Genomic DNA, 24,199 nt, shown 5'->3' with positions numbered 1-24,199 from the left:
CTATTTCCTCCTTTTTGGTATTATTAATATATTATTAATTAATATTATTATTAATATTAAAAATATAATAATTAATAATAGTATTAATTATTCATTAATTCATTTTCCATTTCTTTTCAGCTTAGTCCCTTTATTAATCCGGGGTCGCCACAGCGGAATGAACCGCCAACTTATCCAGCACGTTTTATGCAGTGGATTCCCTTCCAGCTGCAACCCATCTCTGTGAAAATATTATGAATTATTAATAATATATTGTTAAAAAACTAATATTATAACAATAATAACAAGATTAATCATATCTGCTCATTTACTATTCTCCTTGTTCTTTTTTAAATATAATAATTAATAATAAATTGTTACAAAACTAATATTATTACAATAATGTTCTTCTTCTTATTATTATCATCAAATAATAATAATAATAATAATAATAATAATAATAATAATAATAATAATAATAATAATAATAGTAATAGTAATTGCTAATGTATTGTTAATATTGTCAGGACTATTGTCCAGACACTTGCCCTCGAGGTTACTTGGGTCGAGCACTCATATTTTCTCTCATTGTCTGTCTTTGTATTTGTATGAGTGCCATCTTGACCACACTCAGGCCGTGCGCCGAGGTCCAGGCGTGCTCAGGATGCGCGCTCTCATCATGGTATGTTTGTTGTTTTGTTTGCGGCATGGTGTTTTCATTCTCAGCTCTCCAGTTTAGTTGTTTTCGGTTGACGCTGGGATCAGAACATGCAGGTCGCATGTGTGAGTGCACGATAAGTGTTTTATTTATTGTGTACTCGTTCTGTCTGTGTTGCCGTTGTTTGTTGCACGTGGCCTGTGTTTACATTTGGCCACATGCTCTTGTGTTTCATGTGAACACACAGTTAATGGGTTCTCTCAATGGCTGCGTGTTCTTGTTCTGTTTTCTCATGAGCACATGGCTTGTGTTGTCTCTGTGTCATGTGCTCTCCGGTCAATTGTCTAGTCCTTGTTAACCCATTATTTGTTTATTAGTTTATTATTATATTTAATTATTTCTCCTTTATAGCTCCCTCTTGTCTGCTGTCATGTGCCAGTTCATTGTCATTCATCATACAGTGCTCAGCATATATAAGTACACCCCTGACAAATCTATCTTTTAAATTCCTATTTTAATAGGAAGCTGTACAATATTATATTTGTGCATATACATTAGGTTAGTCAGTACTGAAAACAAATCTGAAGCTTGTTTAACTAAATAACTTTTTATAACCAAAAACTAGTACACCCAAACTTATATTATAGAAAAATATTAAATATTAATTTAAAAAAGAGGAAAAATCAAGAGAAGCAAAAGAAAAAATAAGAAAAAGAAAGAGTTGAAAATTTGAACATTTTTAGTTAAAATTTTGTAGTTTTTTTTTTTGCAATATTTAGCTTGAATTTGTATTATATTTCAATTTCTAAATATGTTTGTTGACTAAAATATTTTTTTAATAAATATATCTGTTTAATAAATCTGTTTTGTTTAAATGCGCCAAAACACATTGCCTATATTCACTGAGAAATAGATACAAATATTAATTTTCAAAATGGGGTGTACTCAATTATGCTGAGCACTGTTTGTCATATGTCACTCTTGTCTTGTCAAGCCTTGTCTTGATCATTTCTGTCCTGTTCTGCCAGCCCAGCCAAGTTTGTGTTTTGTCTTTTAGTTTTTCCCATTGTGGTTGTTTTTGTTGTCTTTTTGTTTCATATTATAGATAATAAAAACCCATAATTCTTCTGCAATTGATTCCTCGCTCCTTTACCCACTCACAAACGTAACAAATGTGGCAAAAGTAATATTATTGATAGATAATTATTAATAGCATAATAATAGATTTTTTTCGAAATCTACTAACAATAATAACAACACCAAAAAATAACATCAATCTACTGTTGTAATTGTTGTTGTAAATTACTACAATATATTAATGTTGTTATGTTAGTAATGATATTAAATTAATATTAACATAATTTATTATCAAACATTATTAATAATTAATAAATAATAACTTTTTCTTTCTTTTTTTTTTACTTTTTTCATACCAGACTGAGTGTTTGCCACATCAGAAGAGTTTCTTAATCCCACAAAGGCAAACTGGTAAAGCCTCCAGTACCGCTGGTCTGCAACCTCAACAGAACGACGCTGCCATCTATACTGGATCTCATTCTTTGGATACCCATCTGCAAATGGAAATAACATATTCACCACATTACATGTGACCTTTCATTTGGGTATATAGAGTCAATAACAAAAGTACAATGATGGCAGAATGGCACTGTTTGACTAAAGCACAGCATGCCCTTCTCATGACCACAAGTCAATGATGACACATGAGAAGCTCATAATGGATGGAAGAGACAGCGGATGGAGACGAAGGATGCGAATCTGCCCTCACACATTGCAAGGTTGGAAGATGGTGGTTAGTGCAGACCTGCTGCAATGTTAAGGTTTGGTTGGCCAGTATTGGCAAGGCATGGTTGGCAATGTGAGGGGTTTGGCTGCACTCAGGACAGGACATAAGAAGTCAACACCTACAGCTCGAAAACTCCAAAGGGCACGAATGTTCGTCCATGGGAAAGTTATGCAGCTTAAGGTAGCATTCCGCATTAATTGTCAACCTGACAGAAAAGAATAATAGACAATAGCAAAACAAAAAATGGTTGATTGTGACATTTTAGAGGAAGTGTATTTGTGAAGGCTTTGATTTATCTACTGCGACACTGAAAATTAAACCCTGAGTCTGGTTTAAAGAGATAGTTCACCCAAAAATGAAGATTTACTTATTCACTCAACCTTGATGAGTTTATTTTTTCAGTTGAGCACAAAAGACAATATTTTTAAGAATTCTGGAAACCAGCAAGGAAAAAATGATATGAACGTTAATGATTGGTTACCAGCATTCTTTAAAATGTTGTGTTTTATGTTCAACAGAAAAAATAAACTCATACAGGGTTGAAGGAATTGACGGTTAGCACAGTAAATCACATAATATTAATTATGAACAATGAATGAACAATCCCTGTAACAGTACCTGACATTAATATGTGAATCAGATGTAATGGCCTCAACAGACAGCAAGTGTAACTTCATACAAAAGCAAATGCTACAGGACAGGAATAAAAGGACACATCTGGACACATCTTTTGCACAAAAAACACTCATCTTTTGAAGAGATAGTTTCCCAAAAATGAAAATTTGCTGTTAATATATTCACCCCCAGGCCACGTACAATGTAAGATTGTTTTTCTTCAGAAGCATATAAACAAAACTTTAAGAGCTGAAAATGGTCCTTTGTGATTCATAAAATGCAACTCAGCAGCTACTTTTAGAGTCAAGAAAACATACACGGGCTTGGCAAAACTTGGAGGTCTTATGAAGTGAAAATGATCATTACATCAGCAGCCTTAGCAAACAGTTCTGAGCATGTTTAACATAAGCACAAGAGCACACAAGAACACTCATCTAAGAGGTCACAAAAGACCCCCACAAAAACATACAAATAACTGTAGGCCTCACTTGCCTCTGTTAACCCAGGCTCATTACGGATATGTACCCAGATCTACATTTCTGGGTACATTTTGCTCACAGTTTTTGTTTTTGCAATCCATCAGAGGCCGTTGTGAATGCTTTTTTGATGATCTCAAACGTCTTTCGCGTGTGCCCTTCTCACGTAAATCCACCAGAGGGTGCAATATACAATTCAACCTACCAGCTTGCTGTCGACTGACTGACTGACTGACTGACCCACACACCTCACTTCCTAACCCCAACCCCAACCGATAGTGTTTTCAAAAGCAATCTAGAAAAAGAAAAGCAGTCGCGACCACATTCACATTTTCAGCCTGTTGTGTATTTAGTTTTTTGCTTTTGTTTTACCTGGTTTCTGGAACCATTCTTTACCAGCCTCGAACCCCATCATGTTTGTGTTCCAAGTCCATCGGTGTATGCGGTGAGCTACTGAGCAAACTGGTAACAACAGAAAAGTTATCCGTACGTAGGTAAGCGGTCAGCTGGTAGCAGTAAAAGGAAAAGAAGCCATCTACAGCATCAGACCGCCCCGTAGCATTCATTTTAAAGACGAAACGCCATTCGTACCTTTGGCTACATAATTTGCAATCTCCAGAAATGCAGACAGGGCTACGTATCCACAGTGAACCAGTGTAAAGGTGAGTGTTCATGACTCTGCCATAAGAAAAAAGTTCCCACTAACACAACAACTTTTGAGCAAGAAGAACATAAAGGCTCATCACTGTTTTGCCAGAAAACATCTTGATGATTACCAAGACTTTTGGTAAATTACTCGAAATACTCAACGAGACAAAATTGTGTTTGTGTGGCATGAAAGTAACACCACGTTTCAGTAAAATATGATGGTGGAAGTGTGAAGGTCTGGGGCTGATGGTTTTGCTGCTTCAGGAACTGGAAGGCTTGCTGTGATAAATAGAATAATAAATTCTGCTGTATAACAAAATATTCCTAAGAAGAATGTCAGACCATCTGTTAGTGGCCTCAAGCTAAAACGAACTTGGGTTCTGCAGAAGGACAATGATCCAAAGCACACCAGCAAGTCCACTTCTGAATGGCTGAAGGAAAACAAAATGAAGACTTTGGAGAGGCCCAGTCCTGAATCCAATTGAGATGCCATGGCATAAGCTTAAAAGGGCGGTTCATGCTTGAAATCCCTCCAATGTGGTTGAATTACAATAATTCTGCAAAGATCAGTGGGCCAAAATTCCTCCACTGCACTGTAACAGACTAATTGCAAGTTACCAAAATCGATTGATTGAGGTCAGGGGCTCCTAAAGTTTCAATTCAAAGGTCAAAATCAGAGTTTTCCTCAATGTCAAAGGTCAAGAAATATTGGTTATAAAAAAAAATGGTTTTTAAGCATCCACATACATAAATAAAAAATTTAAAAAAGAAAATCAAACATAATCAGTGGTAGGTCATAAGTAACATAATGCTCAATTCAGAGCAGTCCAATGTGAGAAATGGCACTTTATGTACTCCCTCAGCTGCCTTTACATTTGTTTCATTGTGGTGTTTGACATTTCCACTATTGACTATCTCTTTTCTAATCAAACAGAACAGCTTTGTGGTAGACTGGAGTAAAATGAATGCATGCTTCTCTGTTCAATCATCTTCAAAAACTATTTTCTACTTTCTTTTTTCTACTTTTACCAACTTTTTTTCTGGAAAATGACATCCTAATCCATACAAATGCTTTTTTGGCAAAAGAAATTCTCCTTTTTTTTTATCAATCCAGGATAATCACAAGTGATCTTTCTGATAAATAGTACAACACACTCATCCTTCTCTCCATTGTAAACAAACAGCATCAGCTCATGTGTGAAACATTTTCACTCTCAAAGTGCTGCTAACCACTAAGTTGCATAGTATGAATCACAGAGGACCAAAGATTTAGCAAAAAATCTTCTTAAATGTTCTACTGAAGAAAAAAAAGTCATCTACATCTTGTCTGTCCTGACAGTAAGTAAATAAACAGCAAATTTTCATTTTTGTGTGAACTGTCCCTTTAAAATTAACGATAGACGCACCTTAGAGTGTACATGACTCTTCCATTGCTCCAGAGCCGCAGAAGGCGATTGGGTGTGGTGATCCAGTGGGCGTCAGATTTACGTGAGTTGCGGAAAAACGTGTCAGGAATCCAGATTTTTCCGACCATGTTGCTGTTGAGCATGAGGAGTTTCATTGAGCTGTTGAATTTGAGTCTGCTGTCGTACCACGTCTGAGCAAAGAAGATGTCTATGGTGTACTCCTAAACACACACACACACACACACACGCACGCACGCACGCACGCACACACACACACACACACGCACGCACGCACGCACACCAAACAGTGAGAGTTTTATCTGTAAAAGCCTTACAGTTGCTTTTTTAACCGTGAAATTATTGGCTGTGACAGTGGGTATAATAGTTGTGAAATGGATCTAAAGCAGTTGCTTACAGTGTCTGTTTTATTCACAGCTCTGAAAATTACATGTTATTGTCCATTTCTACTCACCATGTTGATGGGGTCTACTGGGCCTATGCTGTTCACGTACACTGCCGTCTCAATCACTGTCGGTCTCACTAGAATATAGTTTCAAATGCAAATACATTTAAATGACATCACATGAAATAACAAGATCAAATAATACACTTATATACATGTATATATACAATGCTCAGCATAATTAAGTACACCCCATTTTGAAAATGAATATTTTTATCCATTTCTCAGTAAATATGGGTAATATATATTGGCGCATTTGAACAAAACAGATTTATTAAACAGATATATATATATATATATATATATATATATATATATATATATATATATATATATATATATATATTAAAATAATATTTTAGTCACAGAACATCTTTAGAAATGGAAAGCTAATACATTTAAATTCATGCAAAATATTGCAAAAAAAAAAAAAAAAGACAAACTACAACATTTCAACAAAATTGTATATATTTTTTTAATTCTCTTGATTCTTCCTCTTTTTTAAATTTTATTCAATATTTTTCCCTAACATATAAATCTGGCCTACTAATTTTTGCACCATTATTGTAAGTTATTTTGTGAGATAATCTCCAGTTTTGTCTTCAGTACTGACTAAACTAATATATATGCACAATTTCAAAATGTAACATTGTAAAGCTTCCTATAGAAAATATTCATTTAAATGAGAGATTTGCACTGTATATGATAAAATAATACCAATATAAATAATACCAATGTTATTACAATAATATTATATACCAATATTAATACCAATAGTATAAATAATACCAATATAATATATATTGGTACAATAACACATATAACGTACAGCATGTATTTAGCTTAAAAAATGATCAAATTGAAGTACACTAATAAAATCAAAACTGACTGTAGTGAAAGACTATAAAATACACAAGACATGTCACTCATATCTTTTTGAATTGGGAAAAGTGTAACGGTCAATATGGTGAATAAAGCCCAGCCTACTAGTACAGGAGCCAATCATCAATCACTTTAGACTGACGATTCACAGAGGGAGGGGCTCAGACCAGACACGAGTTTCTGCAGATTTTGTGTGATTTAGATGTTTAGAAATGAAACTAAAGAGACTGTTGTTGTATAATTGTATTGGTGATTCCTAATATGAAATTCAATCGTAAGCTTGGCAAGCAGTTTTGGAGAATTTGATGTTTTTCCATTCAGACAGAATGCACGAGAGGTGTTTCAAAGAGGGCTGCTGAGTGAAATTACTTGCCTTAAAGGGACTTTGCTATAGTTGCATAATTCTCATAACACATTTAAAAAATATAGTTTTTGCGTTCCACTTCTGTGTTTGGACTCAGAATCAACTTTAATCAGCAACATTTCCATAATGCTCTGCAACACCTAGACAGACCAGGGACCTATGTGAGGATCTTGTTTGTAGACTTCAGTTCGGCGTTTAACACTATCATCCCAAAACTTCTCCTGCCCAAATTAACTCAGCTCTCTGTGCCCACCTCTGTCTATCAGTGGATTAACAGCTTCCTAACGGACAGGCAACAGCTGGTGAAGCTGGGAAAATTCTCATCCAGTATCCGCACAATCAGCACTGGCGCCCCCCAGGGGTGTGTCCTCTCCCCACTGCTCTTCTCCCTGTACACGAATGACTGCACTTCAAAAGACTCCTCTGTGAAGCTCTTGAAGTTTGCAGACGACACCACACTTATCAGCCTCATTCAGGACGGTGATGAGTCTGCTTACAGACAGGAGGTTAAGGAGTTGGCTGTCTGGTGCAGTCACAACAACCTGGAGCTCAACACGCTCAAAACAGTGGAGATGATAGTGGACTTCAGGAGAAACCCCCCTGCTCTCCCCCCCACTGAGCATCATGGACAGCATTGTGGCAGCAGTGGAGTCATTCAGGTTCCTGGGCACCACCATCTCTCAGGACCTGAAGTGGGACACTCACATTGACTCCATTGTCAAAAAAAGCTCAACAGAGGCTGTACTTTCTTAGTCAGCTGAGGAAGTTTAACCTCCCAAAGGAGCTGCTGAAACAGTTCTACACCTCCATCATTGAATCAGTCATCTGCACATCAATAACTGTGTGGTTTAGCTCAGCTACTAAATACGATCTCCAAAGACTACGTCGAATAGTTCGGACTGCTGAGCGAATCACTGATACAACCCTTCCTACTCCCCAAGAACTGTACTTATCCAGAGCGATCAGGAGGGCTGCCAAAATCACTCTGGACCCCTCACACCCAGCACACTACCTCTTTGAACTTTTACCTTCTGGTCGATGCTACAGAGCACTGCGCACCAGAACAGCCCGACATAGAAACAGTTTCTTCCCTCAGGCAATCCATCTCATGAACACTTGATGATAATAATTGCGGAACCAACATCACTACTTGCCATACACTTTTATACACATACTGTATACACTTATTTAACAACACACTTTTACATGCCAATTTGCACATAACAGCTGCACATGTAACATTGTATATAGTAATAAACACGTACATACACTTGTCAATCTGTATATTTGCATTCACTACTTACTTATATATATACATTTTTTTAAATATATTTATTATCTGTTTTTTGTCCTGTCTCTGTAATCCTGTTGCACTGTAGAAGCTCTGTCACGAAAACAAATTCCTCGTATGTGTGAACATACCTGGCAATAAAGCTCTTTCTGATTCTGATTCTGATTCTGATAAGTCAATGTGAGGAAGTCATAAATGTAACCATGTTTTACCATGTTATTACATTTTTTTAACAGTTTTTAACTATTTAAACATTAAGAAATTCTTTATTATTTAAAGTTGCATGTGAATCACATCACAAACAACATGAAAATGTGCATGCATGTGTATGCATGTTTTTCCAGATATTTATGATAAATCTTCAATATAATTTTATCATTGTGTGAAATTTGCATATAATTTAAATATAATTTTATATATTATGTTAACACCAACTCAAGAAAAGTCCAAATTTGTAAACCTTACTCATGGATTACTAACAGAACAACATAAATATTAGTCAGAAATATTACTGAATACTAAACCAAAAAAAAAAAAAAAAAACTCTTTTTATACTTAGTGTTGAAGTCAGAATTATTAGCCCTCCTGAATGTTGAGTCCCCCTGAATATTTTTTCCTTAATTTTTGTTTAATGGAAAGAGGATTTGTTTCAATATATTTCTAAAAAAAAATAGCTTTAATAACTCATTTCTAATAACTGATTTCTTTTATCTTTGCCATAATGACAGTACATAATATTTGACTAGATATTTTTCAAGATACTAGTATTCAGCTTAAAGTGACATTTAAAGGCTAGGTTAATTAGGCAAGTTGAGGTAATTAGGCAAGTCACTGCATAATAGTGGTTTGTTCTGTAGACAATAAAAAAATAGCTTAAGAGGGCTAATAATAATGACCTTATTAAAAAAAATAACTAAAAAAACAGCATTTATTCTAGCCAAAATAAAACAATATCGGAAATACTGTTAAAATTCCTTTGCTTCTTCAAATACCACTTGAGAAATATTTGAAACAGAATAAATATTTCTCAAAAGAGCTAATAATTTTTTACTTAAACTGTATTTAAATGTTCACAAAATTGACAGTTGTCAAAAGGCGTATTTGAATGTTTATAAACTAAACTTATTCCCATATTTGTGTTAAAAATACATTTTACATCTGTTTTAACACTAATATAACATCACTGACAATTTAACAAGTATTTGAGATGCTTAAATATGCTCTGTACATTAGTGGTTCCCAACAAGGGGGTCCTGGCCCACAAGGGGGCCTCAGCAAGCTCTGTGGGGGGTTACGTCATATTTAAATTTTTTTTTTTGCATTGGACAATTAGGGGAACAATCATGTTGCCTTAGTTCATTTCATCCCCTGGCTGACCAAAAAAAATTGACAAATTTGTAATTCGTCCTCCACAAAAAAAAAAAAAAAAAAAAAAACGAATCTCACTGATTAACCTTCAGCAGCTAATACTAGTGACCCAAGCATACTGGACCAAGGTGAGGAGGCTCCAAACATTTTGGGTTGCAGCGCTAGCAATACTGGAAACATGAAATGCAGGAAATACCAAGATAGTTACCTGAACTATGGTTTTATTCCATTTTCTCGAAGCAAAGAGTCCCTGACCCAGTCACAGTGTATTATCTGCACCAAAGTTCTTGCTAACGAATGCATGAGGCCATCCAAATTAATAGGACAATTACAAACAATTCATCCCCATCCCCCATACCGTGACAAGCACAGAGCATTTTTTGCAAAAGAATTGACACACATTCAAAATTAAATGACAGCTACTGACAAGAAACTTGGCAACTTGGAAAAATTGGCAACTAATTGGCAACTAATATAGGGCCAATTAAAAGGCCAAAAGCTTACGTTTTTCAGTTACAAATGGCCTGCTAATGTTTTGCTTTTATATTTTACATTAGGCTATTATTTGTGAATAAACATATCTTGATATAATAATAAACAATTTTTGTCATCCTTACTGCAAACCTTTATGAGCGATAATATCATTAAATGTTACCTTACAAGGGCCTTACAATATTTTTTCGGAGGAAAAGGGTCTCATGCAAAAAAAGGTTGGGAACCACTGCTGTACATGCTCCGAATCATGATGACCCAAACAAGTAACATTTAAATGCATTTCCCCACCAAAATTTTTTTTTTCTCCACTTTTAGACATTAGTATGCATCTCTTCCTGCACAAAACAGAAAGAATGTGTTCATGCAAATTTATGTCATGAATGTTTGATCTGTGCATGTTATTCCAAAGGAAAATTGTATTAGGTCTTTGTATTTTTTTCTCTAAAATGTTTTTTCTTCCCTTTCTCCATCATTTCTGCATCATTTTTGTGTAGACTATTGAATAATGTTTACAAATAACCAGACAGACATTTTGTAGTAAACCCACATTCAGTCTGGCTCCATTCTAGCACGTAAACATCCAATCAGTTCCCAATCAGTGGATAAAATCACATTTTTTTGCTGAATATCCTGTTTTACCTCAGAAACGCGCCACAATACGGATGTGAAATAAGCTGAAAATGCAATTCAGGCTTCCTATAACAGCCACACAAATTACTTAAAGCTGCCTGAATCCTCATCCTTGAGCTCTCAGAAATATTCCTGTCGCAGGAAATCCAGTCACCGGCAGATGACAAATCGCACCAACTCGGCTAGTTCACCCACAATCCTTCAGCATTGCTGTGATGAACTGAGTTCTCCTCATACTTACACTCTCTCCCTTTTTCTCAGACACATGAAACGCAGATAAAGAAGGACAATCAATAGTGATTTGGGTCTATTGTACAAGAACACCACTAAGATAAATCCTCTTAAATAACTGAACTCTAGTCAGTAACACTTCCTCAACACCGATGCAGGGAAAATAAAGAGACCTATGCTATTCATGCATAGAGAAAACATCAGGAAAATACAAAAGCAGAGCACCTCTTTGTTTAATATACTGCAATAGTAACACAAAAATGATGATTAGAGAGAAACATGAACTGCTCAGTGTTTAATTGTCACAGTGTGCTCCTCTTCATGTGGCTTCCTAATAATGGTGCTACTATCTTATAATTATTATTTTGCAGTCACCCGTAGGCTGGGTTTGAGGGTCATGAACACACCTAGACAGAATCTGCAGGGTATTTTCCTGATTTGTGGACACAGATTCTGCATTAATGAAAAATTCATATGATTTATAACATATATTCAGCATGTGTTTCCGGAATATTTGCTGTTGTAATACTTTTATAAATGTAAAACTGACTATAGCTGCTCAATGGACATTAATACTGTAAATGTTTCATTACCGCAAAGGAAAAATGTGTTTATCTACATCATATTTAATCATGTAAATGGTTTTGTAATTGGAAAACCTTCATGTTGTTTCATACTCACAAGAATCCTATGGCTCGTTTCCACTGACTGGTATGGTACGATGCGGTTCAGGTCGGTACGGGTCACCTTTATCAGGCTTGCGTTTCCATTACCAAGGGTACCCTTTTGGTGGGCGTGGTGTATGACAGAACATTTCAGTCGACGTCATTCTCGCTCGAGGAAATGTCTACAATAAAGCTTTACGGGTCGCTCACATATCATATGAGAAGCACTTCTCACAAAACAGATGCTTTACATACATAAATACTTGTGTAGAAATGTTTATTACTAACTTTTCTATGAACATGAGTTGATAATAACAGCAGATCAATGACAGTGCGAAACAGCCTACTGTAACGTCTGTAATTATATAAATAAATAAATAAATGAACATACATAAACACATACAGCCCCTTACAGTCTCCGATATGTTACCAACTACAGAAGAACTACACACAGCAGACATTTCGTCCGTATTTAGGTTAAAAAACAACACAAAATATAGCCTACAGTCAGTAAAAACCTCTCATCTGTGTCTGTAATCTTCAGCAGCACATGTAGCCTCTGTTAGACAGTAATTCCATCATTCCCAGTTCATATTAGTCCAAAAGGTAAAGATAGTAGTTGGCATTTTGTTCATGTTTGCTGAAAAATAATGTGCTCCTTTTTTCCGGCTTCTCCTTTGATTTTTCGTGCTTCACTCTCACGTTTGTCAGTGTCTGACAGGATCGGGTCAATAATCAAGCGCAGGTTATTATCATTAGCTCAAGAAGTTTGTTATTTCAGATATAGACGCGCAGCGAACTCAAGGAAGAGAGAAAAACCGCTCGCACTTCAGACTGCCTCGTAAAAAACTACGAGGCACAGGGTAGATTCTGCTCTACTCCATGGCTTTGTGGCTGTTCATCAAGACGACGACAAGGTTTGTTTGAGCCCGGATCGACCATGGCTTGTTATTATATGTATATATAATTCCCCTGTAATCTCTCGCTGTGTATTTTAAACATGGTAGTATTTTTAAACATGTGTATTTTTGTTTTCATTGTGGCTTGTTGCGTAAGCGAATGACGTATCTCTGTAAACCAATAGCGTTCAGCTGCGCATCTAGCTCCAACTTTTGGTACCCTTTCTCGTGTTTGGTACCCCTTTCAAAAGGGTGCAGAAAAAGTGGTATGGTACAGTTTGGTTCGGTACACCTTTTGACAGTGGAAACGGCCATAAAAGCACACCAAACAGAACCATACCGTACTCTACCACTCAGTGGAAACGGGCCACTAGAAACACAAATGAAGATATTTCCAGCCTCCGCTGCTGAGACTGCAGCTCTGCACAAGACATTTGGCCAGAGGAGAAATTAAAATGGTCACGCCCAACTGAGTCTGGTTTCTCTCAAGGTTTTTTTTCTTCACTTTCACCAATTAGTGAAGTTTTTTTTTCCCTCTCCGCTGTCGCCACTGGCTTGCATGGTTCGGGATCTGTAGAGCTGCGTATCGTTGGATTTGCTCTTCAGTGTTTGGACTCTCAGTAGTGATTTTTAAACCACACTGAACTGAGCTAAACTGAACTGAACTTAAACACTAAAATCTGAACTACACTGTTCCAATTTACTATGACCTTTTATGTGAAGCTGCTTTGACACAATCTACATTGTAAAAGCGCTATACAAATAAAGGTGAATTGAATTGAATTGAATTGAATATTTCTAATCAAATCTCATGCTTGCTTGATGTGTGAAAACCAATGAGGTTCATTCTTGGCTGTTACATGACACATTTGAGTTTCCACAGGAACCAGTTGTTCTCATGCAACAAGCATATTTGAGCGTCTGTTTTAGTTCAATGATGAATGTTCATATTAGATGCACTAAAATGAAAATTCAGGGCCAAACCCAAAATCACAAATTCTGGATGCACTTGGCCAAAAACCAAAACCGATCATTCAAACCGTATACTGATTATTTTAAAAAGATAAGTCAATACAATTACCACATTTTACATGAACAAGTAGAGAGTGTCAGTTTACCAGCATTGCCATTGCAGCACAGTTGGGGTATTACAAGCAGCAGAAACGCTCCGGTTACTAAAGTAACCCTCGTTCCCCGAGGAGGGGAACGGAAATGTTATGTGAAAACTTCCACTATGGGGATTTCGTCAAAAGCCAATCATCTGAAAGAGTATACATTGGGCCAATGAAATGCCAATGAGTTGGCAGCATCAGCATGCACAGCTGGCGCTACTTACAATCAATTTGGCAATAAAAGCGCAGAGCGTGCCAAGCTGAGGCATCCTTTTCTAGTTGAAGAGACTTTCACGCTCAACAGCTAAGGGGCAATCATTGTGGTGAAGGAACATAGCATTTCCGTCCCCCAACCCCCCCCTTCGGGGAACGAGGGTTACTTTAGTAACCGGAGCGTTCCCTTTTTTGGAAGGGGAACTTCAACGCTATGTGGAAACTTCCACTATGGGGAAATGTATGGAAAATGCCACAATGATTTAACCTTACCTTGCCCCCGATGAGAGGTTATGCCAAGCCAAGAGCGTGAGTGCACGGTGTTCCAACATTTTCCCTGGCCCTTACTTATCAAACTTCAACAGTTATTAACAGATTTATATTTATATTTTTGGGAGTCATAAAAAATCTAGTTAATTTCTATGAATTTTAATACGACAAGTACGTTGGGAAGCGTGCAGTCCCGATAGGGAGGATGCTGCGGAGGCCACCTGCTGCCCAAGTGGGGAGACCTGGTGGCAAGAAGACATATGACTAGCCCTGAGAAGGGAGAGTACACATATGAAAAAAAGATGGTTAGCGGGGAGGGAAGACACGGGTCCACCTGGGAGGGGGACTGCATCGTGGCTGAGTAAGCATATGGGATCGCCAGCGGGGATCGCACATATCGGGCACCTATATCCAGAACGCGGACTGACCAACAACGTAACGGGCCAACGTGTTGGCAAGCATGACAACAACGTAACGGGCCAACACCTGACTCCTCCGTTGAGGAATCTCTGCAGGGTTCGCCAAGCGAGGAACTCAACTGACAGAGCGAGAAAGCACTCTCTGTGTTAGAGAGAAAGGCACAGCAAGCGTGTTACAACACCTTCACTGAATGTTTCCTCAATCACCAAGGGCTTCCTAACACCCTTGAGGAAACTGGCTTCACTCGCAGATTATAAAACCTTGCAAATGTGTTCGGTGTCGCACAGCCCGCAGCACTACAGATGTCTGTAAGAGAGGTGCTGTGTGCACATGCCCAAGAGAATGCGATGCTCCAAGTGGAGTGCGCTTTACCTCCTGGGGGACACTGCTCACCCTGGCTTTGGTAAGCGAGGGAGATGGCATCCATTTTTCAGTGGGCCAACCTCTGTTTTGATACAGCACTTCTCTTCTGCCGACCATCATAACAGACGAAGAGTGCGGTCCACATAAATTCGCAAAGCGCTAATAGGACACAGTAATGAAAGGGCTGGTCTGCCTCCTCCGTGGGCAGCACTTGCAGGCTCACTACCTGGTCCTTAAACAGTGTGGTAGGAACCTTGGGCACATATCCAGGCCGGGGTCTCAGGACAATGTGAGAGTAGACCGGCTCGAATTCCAGGCACGAGTCCACTGACCGAAATGCCTCCAGTTCCCCGACCCTCTTAATCGATGCCAACGCGTCCAGCAGAGCTATCTTCAGGGACAGAAATCTTAAAGATACTTAGTCGAGTGGTTCGAATAGATCTCCATGCACGCTCGTGAGAACAAGGGCGAGATCCCAAGAGGGCATGAGAGGGGGTTGGGGTGGATTTAATCGCCTAGAGCCTCTGGGGAACTCGACGATAAGGTCATGCCTTCCCCACTGTGCTGCCAGACACCACGTCATAACCTTCAGTGTGGAGGGCGACAACCTGCGCTCCTAGCCAATCCTAAAGAAAAGAAAGCACAATGCTGATCTGCAAGTTCGGGGGTCTTCTTGGCGAGAAGCGTACCACTCAGTGAATAGACTCCACTTCAGGCATAGCCGTGTCTCGTAGAGGAAGCTCTAGCCTGAGTGATGGTATTAACCCACTGCCATCGGTAGGTTACCTAAGTCTGTCGAAACATCAATATGTCTGGATGGTCCTAGAGGCACTCCAGCCTGTAGAAACACAGGGACATTTCAAGGGCTGAGGGCATGGCGACACAGCGCAGTGACAATCACTTGGTGTGTGTCCCCACGCGCCATACACGTCTGGGCACTCTATTGTGAAGCCAGTGCTGAAGTGGTTCTCATATGGAGTAATCCGAGCGGCCATGACGGCGGCTGCGGATGTCATATGCCCCAGGAGGCCTCCTGAAAAGATTTCAGGGGGACAAAAATTTTCCTGTCGAACTCTCTCAGACAGTTCAGCATTAGCTAGGCGTGCTGTCACGGTGATCAAGTCCAGCTCCAACCCAAGAAATGGATCCTCTGCACAAAGGCCAGTTGGCTCTTTTCTCGGTTGCCCTGAAACCCCAATAGGTCGGGGGTGGCTGGAGCACCTTGTCCTGTGCATAATCAATTGCTCCCGCGAGTGAGCTAAAATCAGTCAGAACACAACCGCAGAAACTGACGGCGCCGTGGAAGAATGGAGAAATGAAAATACGCGTCCTTCAGGTCTATTGCCTGCAAATCAATCCTGAGGATGAAACTCACTGCTCTTTTTGGGTACGATGAAGTATGGGCTGTAAAACCAGCCTTCCATCTCAACTGGAGGGACGGCTCGATTGCATCCTTCGCCAGGAGGGCAACAATCTCCTCTCGCAAGACAGGGGCAGACAGAGGGCTGACCTTGGTGAAATACACACCGGTGAACTTGGGAGGCCGTTTCGCGAAATGAATCGCATAGCCGAGTCTGACCATGTGTATGAGCCACCGCGAAGGGCTGGCCTGCACTAACCAGGCAGGCAGAGCTCTTGCTAATGGCTTTATCCGCTACAATCACTGACGTACCAGCATTGGGGTAGCACGGAGTGGGAGTGCTGATCTAGGAAGCGCTGGGGTTCCATGGAAGAGCTGAAGAGATTCACTCTCACCTCGTACCCAGGCTCCAGAGTAGGGGCTGGAAGTGTAAGAGGAAAGGAGGACCGTCCTCCCACACCTTGCGAGCCACTGGAGAAGTGCACCGATCATGCCGAGCAGGAAGGCACCACATCCCAGACCTGGCAGTGATTCGGGCTGTCACATTCAGGGAAGGTGGAAATGCTCGTTCATTGATGTTTTGGTGGCATTGAAAAATGCCGTTGGTGTGGGGCCTAGCTCTCCACTGGGGAAAAGAGAAAGTTCCCTCTTCTCCAGATGGCCCATCTCAGGGTTGCTTTGCGGTCCGTTTACCGGACTTAACAGCGCCCCTGGGCGGGAGGGGCTTCCTGCTTATGAGGTGCTCGACGCTGCCACTTCTGTAGCTCTCGTAGGTGGAGAGCGGTCTTACGTTCCCGCCAATAGATGACATTGTCCAATTGCATCGGACTGCTCTTTCAACCTCCTGTATTCCTGGGTGAATTTTCCGACGGTGTCGCCGAACAGGCCAGTCTGGGATATGGGCGAGTCAAGAAAGCGAACTTTGTGAACTTCGCGCATATTGCCAGGTTTAGCCAGAGGTTGGCACTACTGGACCACTTATGTGGCCATCGTCCTTCCCAGCGGACACAACAGCGGACTTAGTGGTCTGAAGGGTGGTGAGGGAGGAGGTGCACGCAGATCGGGCAAAAAAAGGTGCCCTCCAAGACTGCGTGAGCCTTCTGTGCACCTCCAGGAAGAAGGGGATGGGAGGCTGAGAAGGTTGGCCTTCTTGGTATCCTCCATGTAACACCCATTAGTCGGTCCAGCCGCGGGCTGGGGGATAAACCATCTTCAAACCTACGGTCGAAGCAGCCCGGGAAAGCACGGCTAAAAGTCTGCTTCGGGATCCGACACAGCGCTCACTACCCCGGAGGGGGCGAAAGGGTCCGGACACCTCATAAACAATGAAAGCCCACCCTCTGATGCAGCAGTGGATGTCTGGTCCCCGGTGTCATTGAGCGAGAGGGCTACCATCTGGTTAGACAGATCGATTCCTCTGCTTGCTCTGCTGGATAGAGCGCTTGGAGGAGCGGGAGGTCCGCGAGCCCGGGCCGGCGGATTTCTCCAACTGGAACCCTCAGATCTGCGCAAGTGCGGTAGTTATATGCCTATGCTGGTCCAAATGCTTACACATTACTTAATATACACAGGATGTACAGCAATACACAAATTTCTTTACATATAAAAATAAATGAAAGGTTAAAATGTTACAAAAATTATTGTTTTCTGTAAATATAAAAACACTACCTCCATGCCTTTCACCTCGGGTTGCTTTTTTCAGTTTATTCATAGATCATTTGCATTTGTATAATGTTATTATTATTAGCAGCATTATTTACTTTATGCATATTTATATATTTTTTATTTAGATTTGTCCACCTGTCCGGGTTTTGGAGATGTATACTTCACCATATGGGGCATAAGAATAGGGCATGTGTTTGGATATAACTCAGTTTTTTGACCACACTTCGTTATTATTGTTCATTTATTCGTTTGCTGGAAATTAGAACTGAATTAAAAAATAGTTTTGAAGCAAATCTTTGCGCTTAACAAATTAAATTAAATATGTAGGCTGTATTCAGTGGGGTTCCTTATCCTAGAAATTAAAGGAGTAAAGTAAAGAGTAAACGTAAGAGAAAGAGAAAGTAAAGAGGCCGAATGGAGGAGGTGCATTCTTTATCCTCGCGCTGCAGATGGTCTGAGTAACTGTTTTCTCACTAGTGAAGCTTTCAGGTTTTCCACATAAATCTGCCATGTAAATAGCAAATGCACCATGAAGCAATGCAACTGACTCTTTAAAAGGATATGTGAGGTGAGACTGTGATTGGTTAATGCACTGTATGCTCAAAACACACCTGTAACTTATTAAGAAAATTAAGCACAACCCTGTTAGACCATGTGCGGGGCGAAGAGCATATTTTTTCATCCTTTAAAATAGCAAAAGCGAATTCGGACACACCCTAAATGCTTTTGAACCATGTGTTTTAGACTTTTGTGTCTAGATCATTTAAATAAAGCCCATCCTGTCTGTGATTTGTTTCCTGTGAGCAGTTGTCCAATGTGGAGAACACGCATAGAATTTACAAAGGTATCTGCACATAAGCAGAATATCAACAGAGCTGAAAAGTAGCTATTTTGAATTTGACCATGACATGCACACAAGCTAGTAGACAATATGCTCTGCTGCTCTCTGCACTTTGGTCAATCCATTGAAATGAATGGGTTTCCAAGTACATTGCTTTTCACCTCTTTTTGTCATCTTATTAAAGCTGTTCGCAACAGAATTTATCTTTTTTTCAGCTCATCATTTTTTTCTTTTTCAGGCCAAAACCTAAAATGCCATTTTCAGAATTTTTGACGTTAAAACTTCTGTTGTACCTCTAGTTTAAATGCAAATAAAAGTCATCATTTGTTAATGTAAAGTGATTTTGTTTCTTCAGAAGAAGCTTTATTTCTAAATCTTTACAAAACTGTTAAAGTTTTTTGTGAGTATTTGATTAAAATTATATTCCAAAAATGAACAAAACTCATAATATAACAAAATACTACACAATCAAATGGCTGTTTTTTCATAAACATATCATCCTTTGTGTTCAACACAAGAAAGAAACTCAAACTGTTGACTGAATTTTTATTTTTGGGTGATCTATCCCTTTGGTTTTGGAACAACATGATGGAACATTAATAACACCTTTAAAAGTTTGTTTTTCCTTTTTTTTTGCAGACTTTCAAAACAGATTTTCGTGTGTTTGTGTGTGTGTGTGTGTGTGTGCATGCAACCTTTTCTAAAAATGAGTTACCTCCGATATCCGGTCTCAGTTTGTTGTCATAACCTTGCAGTAATTTGTTTAGGATAAGGGTGACATCGCTCTCGTAGACCTTTGGTGATAAAACCCATGTTTTATTTATAGGGACGTCCTCATAATCTTCCTCCTCTGCTTTGCTTGGGCCAAATGCCATGCTGTCATAAACACAGAACCAAAGAGAAGCCATATAAGCAGACAAACACTGGTAGGTTAAATAATGGAGCAATATTAGTCTTAAAATAGAATGAAGCCTGTTATATTAGAAGCTTACAATCCAAAAAGCCAGTGACGGCTTAAAAGAGCCAAATATGACAACCGAGGGAAAAGAGGGAATTTGTTTAATGAGTTTTACAGGAAGAACAGATAAAAAAAAGTCATCCAGTGACTGTAAATGTATGGGAGACAGTGTTTTAAATGAGCACAGAGCTGAAGATACAAGAAGGAGGTTCTAATAAAGAATGCGGTGATTAATGAAGATGTGTTCTGGCAGTGGAGGGAGAGAACAGCTGAAGGTGAGGGGTTTAAATTATCACCCACAACTCTCTCTCTCTCACTCGCTGTCCTGCGATATGTGGTGTAAGAGCTACTAAATTTATCCTCTGGAGCATTATCTGTAGGAACAGACCTATCGAGTAACATTTCTAACTGAGATTTGCGCCTTTCCCCTGGACAGGGAGAGTCTAGACTCAGTCTCCTCTGATGTCACTACTTCAGACTTTTGCTTTGAAGAAATGAAGATGATGTGCATCAAAGCTACTGGCCATATAAAAACAGCACTAACAAAAATCCACTAAGATTTTTTCAGCCAATGTATGGTTTAAAATAGGGCTTCACAATATATCATTTCAGCATCAATATCACAATATGTGCATTAGCAATAGTCACATCGCAGCATCTGCAATGTAGAGTTGGGATTATTATTGTTGATCAGCAATGAAGAATGTACAGTGTTTACATTTTACATTACATTTAATTATTCAATAGGGCAGGACAAAATGGCGATATACATGAGGTGCTGCTTCTCGTAATGGCGGATCGAACGTATATCAATGTTGTAATTTTAAGAAATATTTGTGTCGTTAATAAAAGAAATACATCTTATAACTTTTTAAAGCATTTTTTTCCTCTTCATTTACAAATATCATGATATATTGTGGATGGTTTCTTGTGATATATCGTTGATATCATGATTTATCTTTACCGATATTATACCATGATAATATCGCATTGTATCGTATTACTGTACCTGAATATCAAACTACTTATTTCACTTTTATCTTATTTTATTGTTGGAATATCTTATCAATTCCATGCGTGTTCAATAAAAAAGGTCAGGAGAGGGTTTTCTTTAATGTCAAAAATCTTAGTAATTTATTGAACACAAATGAATAATTCGATACCAGAATTTTCATTTCCTGACTGCAGCTTTTATATGGAGCTGGTATTAACAGGTGGAGATTAGTGGAATTCGTCACTTATCAATCATTCTCCAGTCTTCAGTTGGCCGCACACATACATATGTCCTCTTTTTCTATGAATTCTCTGCACAACATTAAAAGCATAAGACTTCTTAAGTGCACATATTCTGTGTTCAGTTTCAACTGTCCTCTGCTCACAGTGTTATGAAGCGGACAGGAGACAGAGGTAAGGAAACGTTAGGGTGTTTATTAAATGACAACAAGGAGCACATGAAGGATAGCCAGGAGGATCAGGAGTGATGTTGGGGTCTTTTCCTCCGTGGCTGGGTAACAGGAATACACGAGGATGGACAGCACACACCAGATACAGCTGACAGAGGATGACACAGACTTGGAAGGACTGGAAGACAGGACGATTCGGGTGGACCAGGAAGACTAGGAGGAATACAAAATTTGTATGTATTTCAAATGTGTGCAAATTTCATTCTCTTAGATTCAGTAATTTTATCAAACTGTTTTTTAATTTTTTTATTTATTGCTGTCATTTCACTCCAGAAAAATCACACCAAGAGCTGAGTGACGATGCATTTACATGCATTAAACACTTACAGTGGTGGAAAGAAGTATTCAACATGTCACCATTTTTCTCAGAAAACATATTTCTAAAGGTGCTGTTGACTTGAAATTTACCAGATGTTGATAACCACCAAAAAAATGCACATATGAAATCAAATCAAATTAGTTTTAAAATGAAGTTATGTGTAACAAAATGAAATGGCACAAGAAAAAATTATTGAACACATGAAGAAAGGGAGGTGTAGAAACACAGTACAAGCCCAGGCAGCAGCTGAAATCTCTCATTAGTTATTCAGAAACCCTTTGCCCTTCGCCATTGTAATTAATATTCGCTGCTTCAGTCCAACAACTACATTTTCAGAATGATGAAGATGAAACCAGGGTGAACATTTCAGGAAGACAATGATCCAAAACACAGCCAAAAAACTCTCAAATGCTTTCAGAGAAAAAAAATCAGGCTGTACAATGGTCCAGCTAATCACCTGACTTAAATCCAATAGACAATACAAAACAAAGCTCAGTTTGGATAGACAAAACCAACAGAACCATCAAGAGTTTTACACTCTGAAAAAAATCACATCTGAGCAAAGCATGTGACTTCATTCTCCTTATGAGAGTCGTCTTTAAGCTGCCAAGATGACCAATTTACACATACAGTAACTTAATTTGTAAACTAATTAGATTTGTTTAGATTTGTTTTCTATTCATATATGTATAGACGTCTTCCTGCCAATTATTTAAAAAGTTGGGCGAAATTTGGATGAGAAACACAAGAGAAACCATTTTTGTAGCATAAAATTATTTTTTATTATAGTCAATATTTTTTTTATTTAAAAAAAAAAATTTGAAAGTATGTAAGTAAAATCTTATATTGTTGTGATTACCGTCTTCTAGGCTAAAAGATAAAACCATATTGAGAGATGTAAAAAACACACAGTGACTGCTAACCAGTTTTAAGGAAAACACAAATGTGTTTATCCAATAGATAGATAAAGAAATAAACATGCTGTGCTATGTAAAATAAAAAAAAATGAGTTAACTGAGGAAATATAGCTACTATTTAAAGTAAACTGAATTTAATTGAATTGTGTGAAATCTGACTTTATGTAACTGTTACAACTAACCCTCTGTCTGTTACAACTTGCCCTGAAGGTGGGGTAAATAGTAACATTTTTACTCCTGGTACTTTTGCCAATACTGCACAGAAGTCATAGGTCCACCGATCATACAACCAGTGCTCTTTTGTAGGAGAGGCTTGTGTGTTGGTGGTTAAAAAATATGGTTTGTCAAACCCCATTACTTTGTTCATTATTTGGCCAAAACCAAAGAGTGTTACTTTGTGCCCCGCTCTTCCCTAATATTGGATTTTTAAAAATGCGTGTACTTGTAAAACAATATAATTTGCTCAAAAAAATTATGTTTTTTTTTTTCTCTAAAGAAGTAGTTACTCCACTCCGTTTAGAGCATCATGATGTTTTACGTTATAACTAATGTGGTTCAAACAATGGATCTGCGACAAACAACTACGGTTTTAGCAAACACTCATCACTACATCATTCTTTTCACAAACAATGAATCGTACTATGATAGTTCAGCAACAAGTTACGTCAATTTTTTGGGAAATGCACATCAGAATGATAGCGCAAACTGTTTTTTTTTTTTCATTATTATTATTTAATTGCCAGTGGTTTACTACTGGTTTACATCATGAGCATGACTCTGCTTCATGTAACAAGTTCATGTTCCATCTTTTTCATTATGTGTTTTCATGCTATATTTCTCATCTGTGTTTCCTTCATGAAATATTGGTGAACAGTTGCTTGGATTGAGAGTGCACTGATGTCCACATGTATGGCAGAAAACAAGCACATCCTTTTAAGCTGGACAGTTTGAGGCATGAAAAATTCATAACCTGACCATCTGCAGTTCTGAACAACACCTCATATAAGTTGCTTTCTTCGTGCTGCTTTAACAACCCAGAGAAGTATTGATTTGTGAGAGTTCATATGTAAATATCTCACTCAACGGCAACATCTATTATTTCTTTTCTTCAAGCGTCTCCTTCTCACACAAAGTCTTGTATACCCTTTCATTTTCAGTCATTCACAGCACAGTGCACCAGACAGCACATCTTTCAATCCTAACACTGCATTCGATAAGTAGAGAAGCTACAAAACAATTACTCAGCAAGCAGAGAAGAGCAACACTATTAAACCAAAGCCTTCTAGCAGCGCGAAGATAAGGATAGTACTTATCATCACAGCCCAGCATATAGAGAAGAGAGCTGACTGAAAACGCTCGGTGTTGTTCCAAACGTGCAGGAAAATTATCTTTTGCTTCTCTCTTCATCCTTCAGCCCACTGTCT

General features: G+C 38.6%; 1 protein-coding gene across 1 annotated transcript in view; it reads right to left on the bottom strand.

Annotated features, from left to right (window-relative positions):
- Window positions 1–19,993, bottom strand: part of LOC130239877 (gamma-aminobutyric acid receptor subunit gamma-1-like) — a 30,376-nt gene extending 10,383 nt beyond the window's left edge. The window contains exons 1-5 of the mRNA XM_056471234.1: window positions 19,834–19,993; window positions 6,059–6,126; window positions 5,587–5,807; window positions 2,564–2,646; window positions 2,071–2,208 (exon numbers count right to left, since the gene is read on the bottom strand). Coding sequence (XP_056327209.1) covers window positions 2,071–2,208; window positions 2,564–2,646; window positions 5,587–5,807; window positions 6,059–6,126; window positions 19,834–19,993 — 670 coding nt within the window. The remainder of the gene's footprint in view (window positions 1–2,070; window positions 2,209–2,563; window positions 2,647–5,586; window positions 5,808–6,058; window positions 6,127–19,833) is intronic.
- Window positions 19,994–24,199: the final 4,206 nt, after the last annotated feature.

Source organism: Danio aesculapii, chromosome 13 (assembly GCF_903798145.1).
Source record: "Danio aesculapii chromosome 13, fDanAes4.1, whole genome shotgun sequence".
In the NCBI taxonomy this organism is placed as follows: Eukaryota; Metazoa; Chordata; class Actinopteri; order Cypriniformes; family Danionidae; genus Danio; species Danio aesculapii.
The sequence above is the reverse complement of the archived record's forward strand: the minus strand, read 5'-3'. Positions and strand labels throughout refer to the sequence as shown.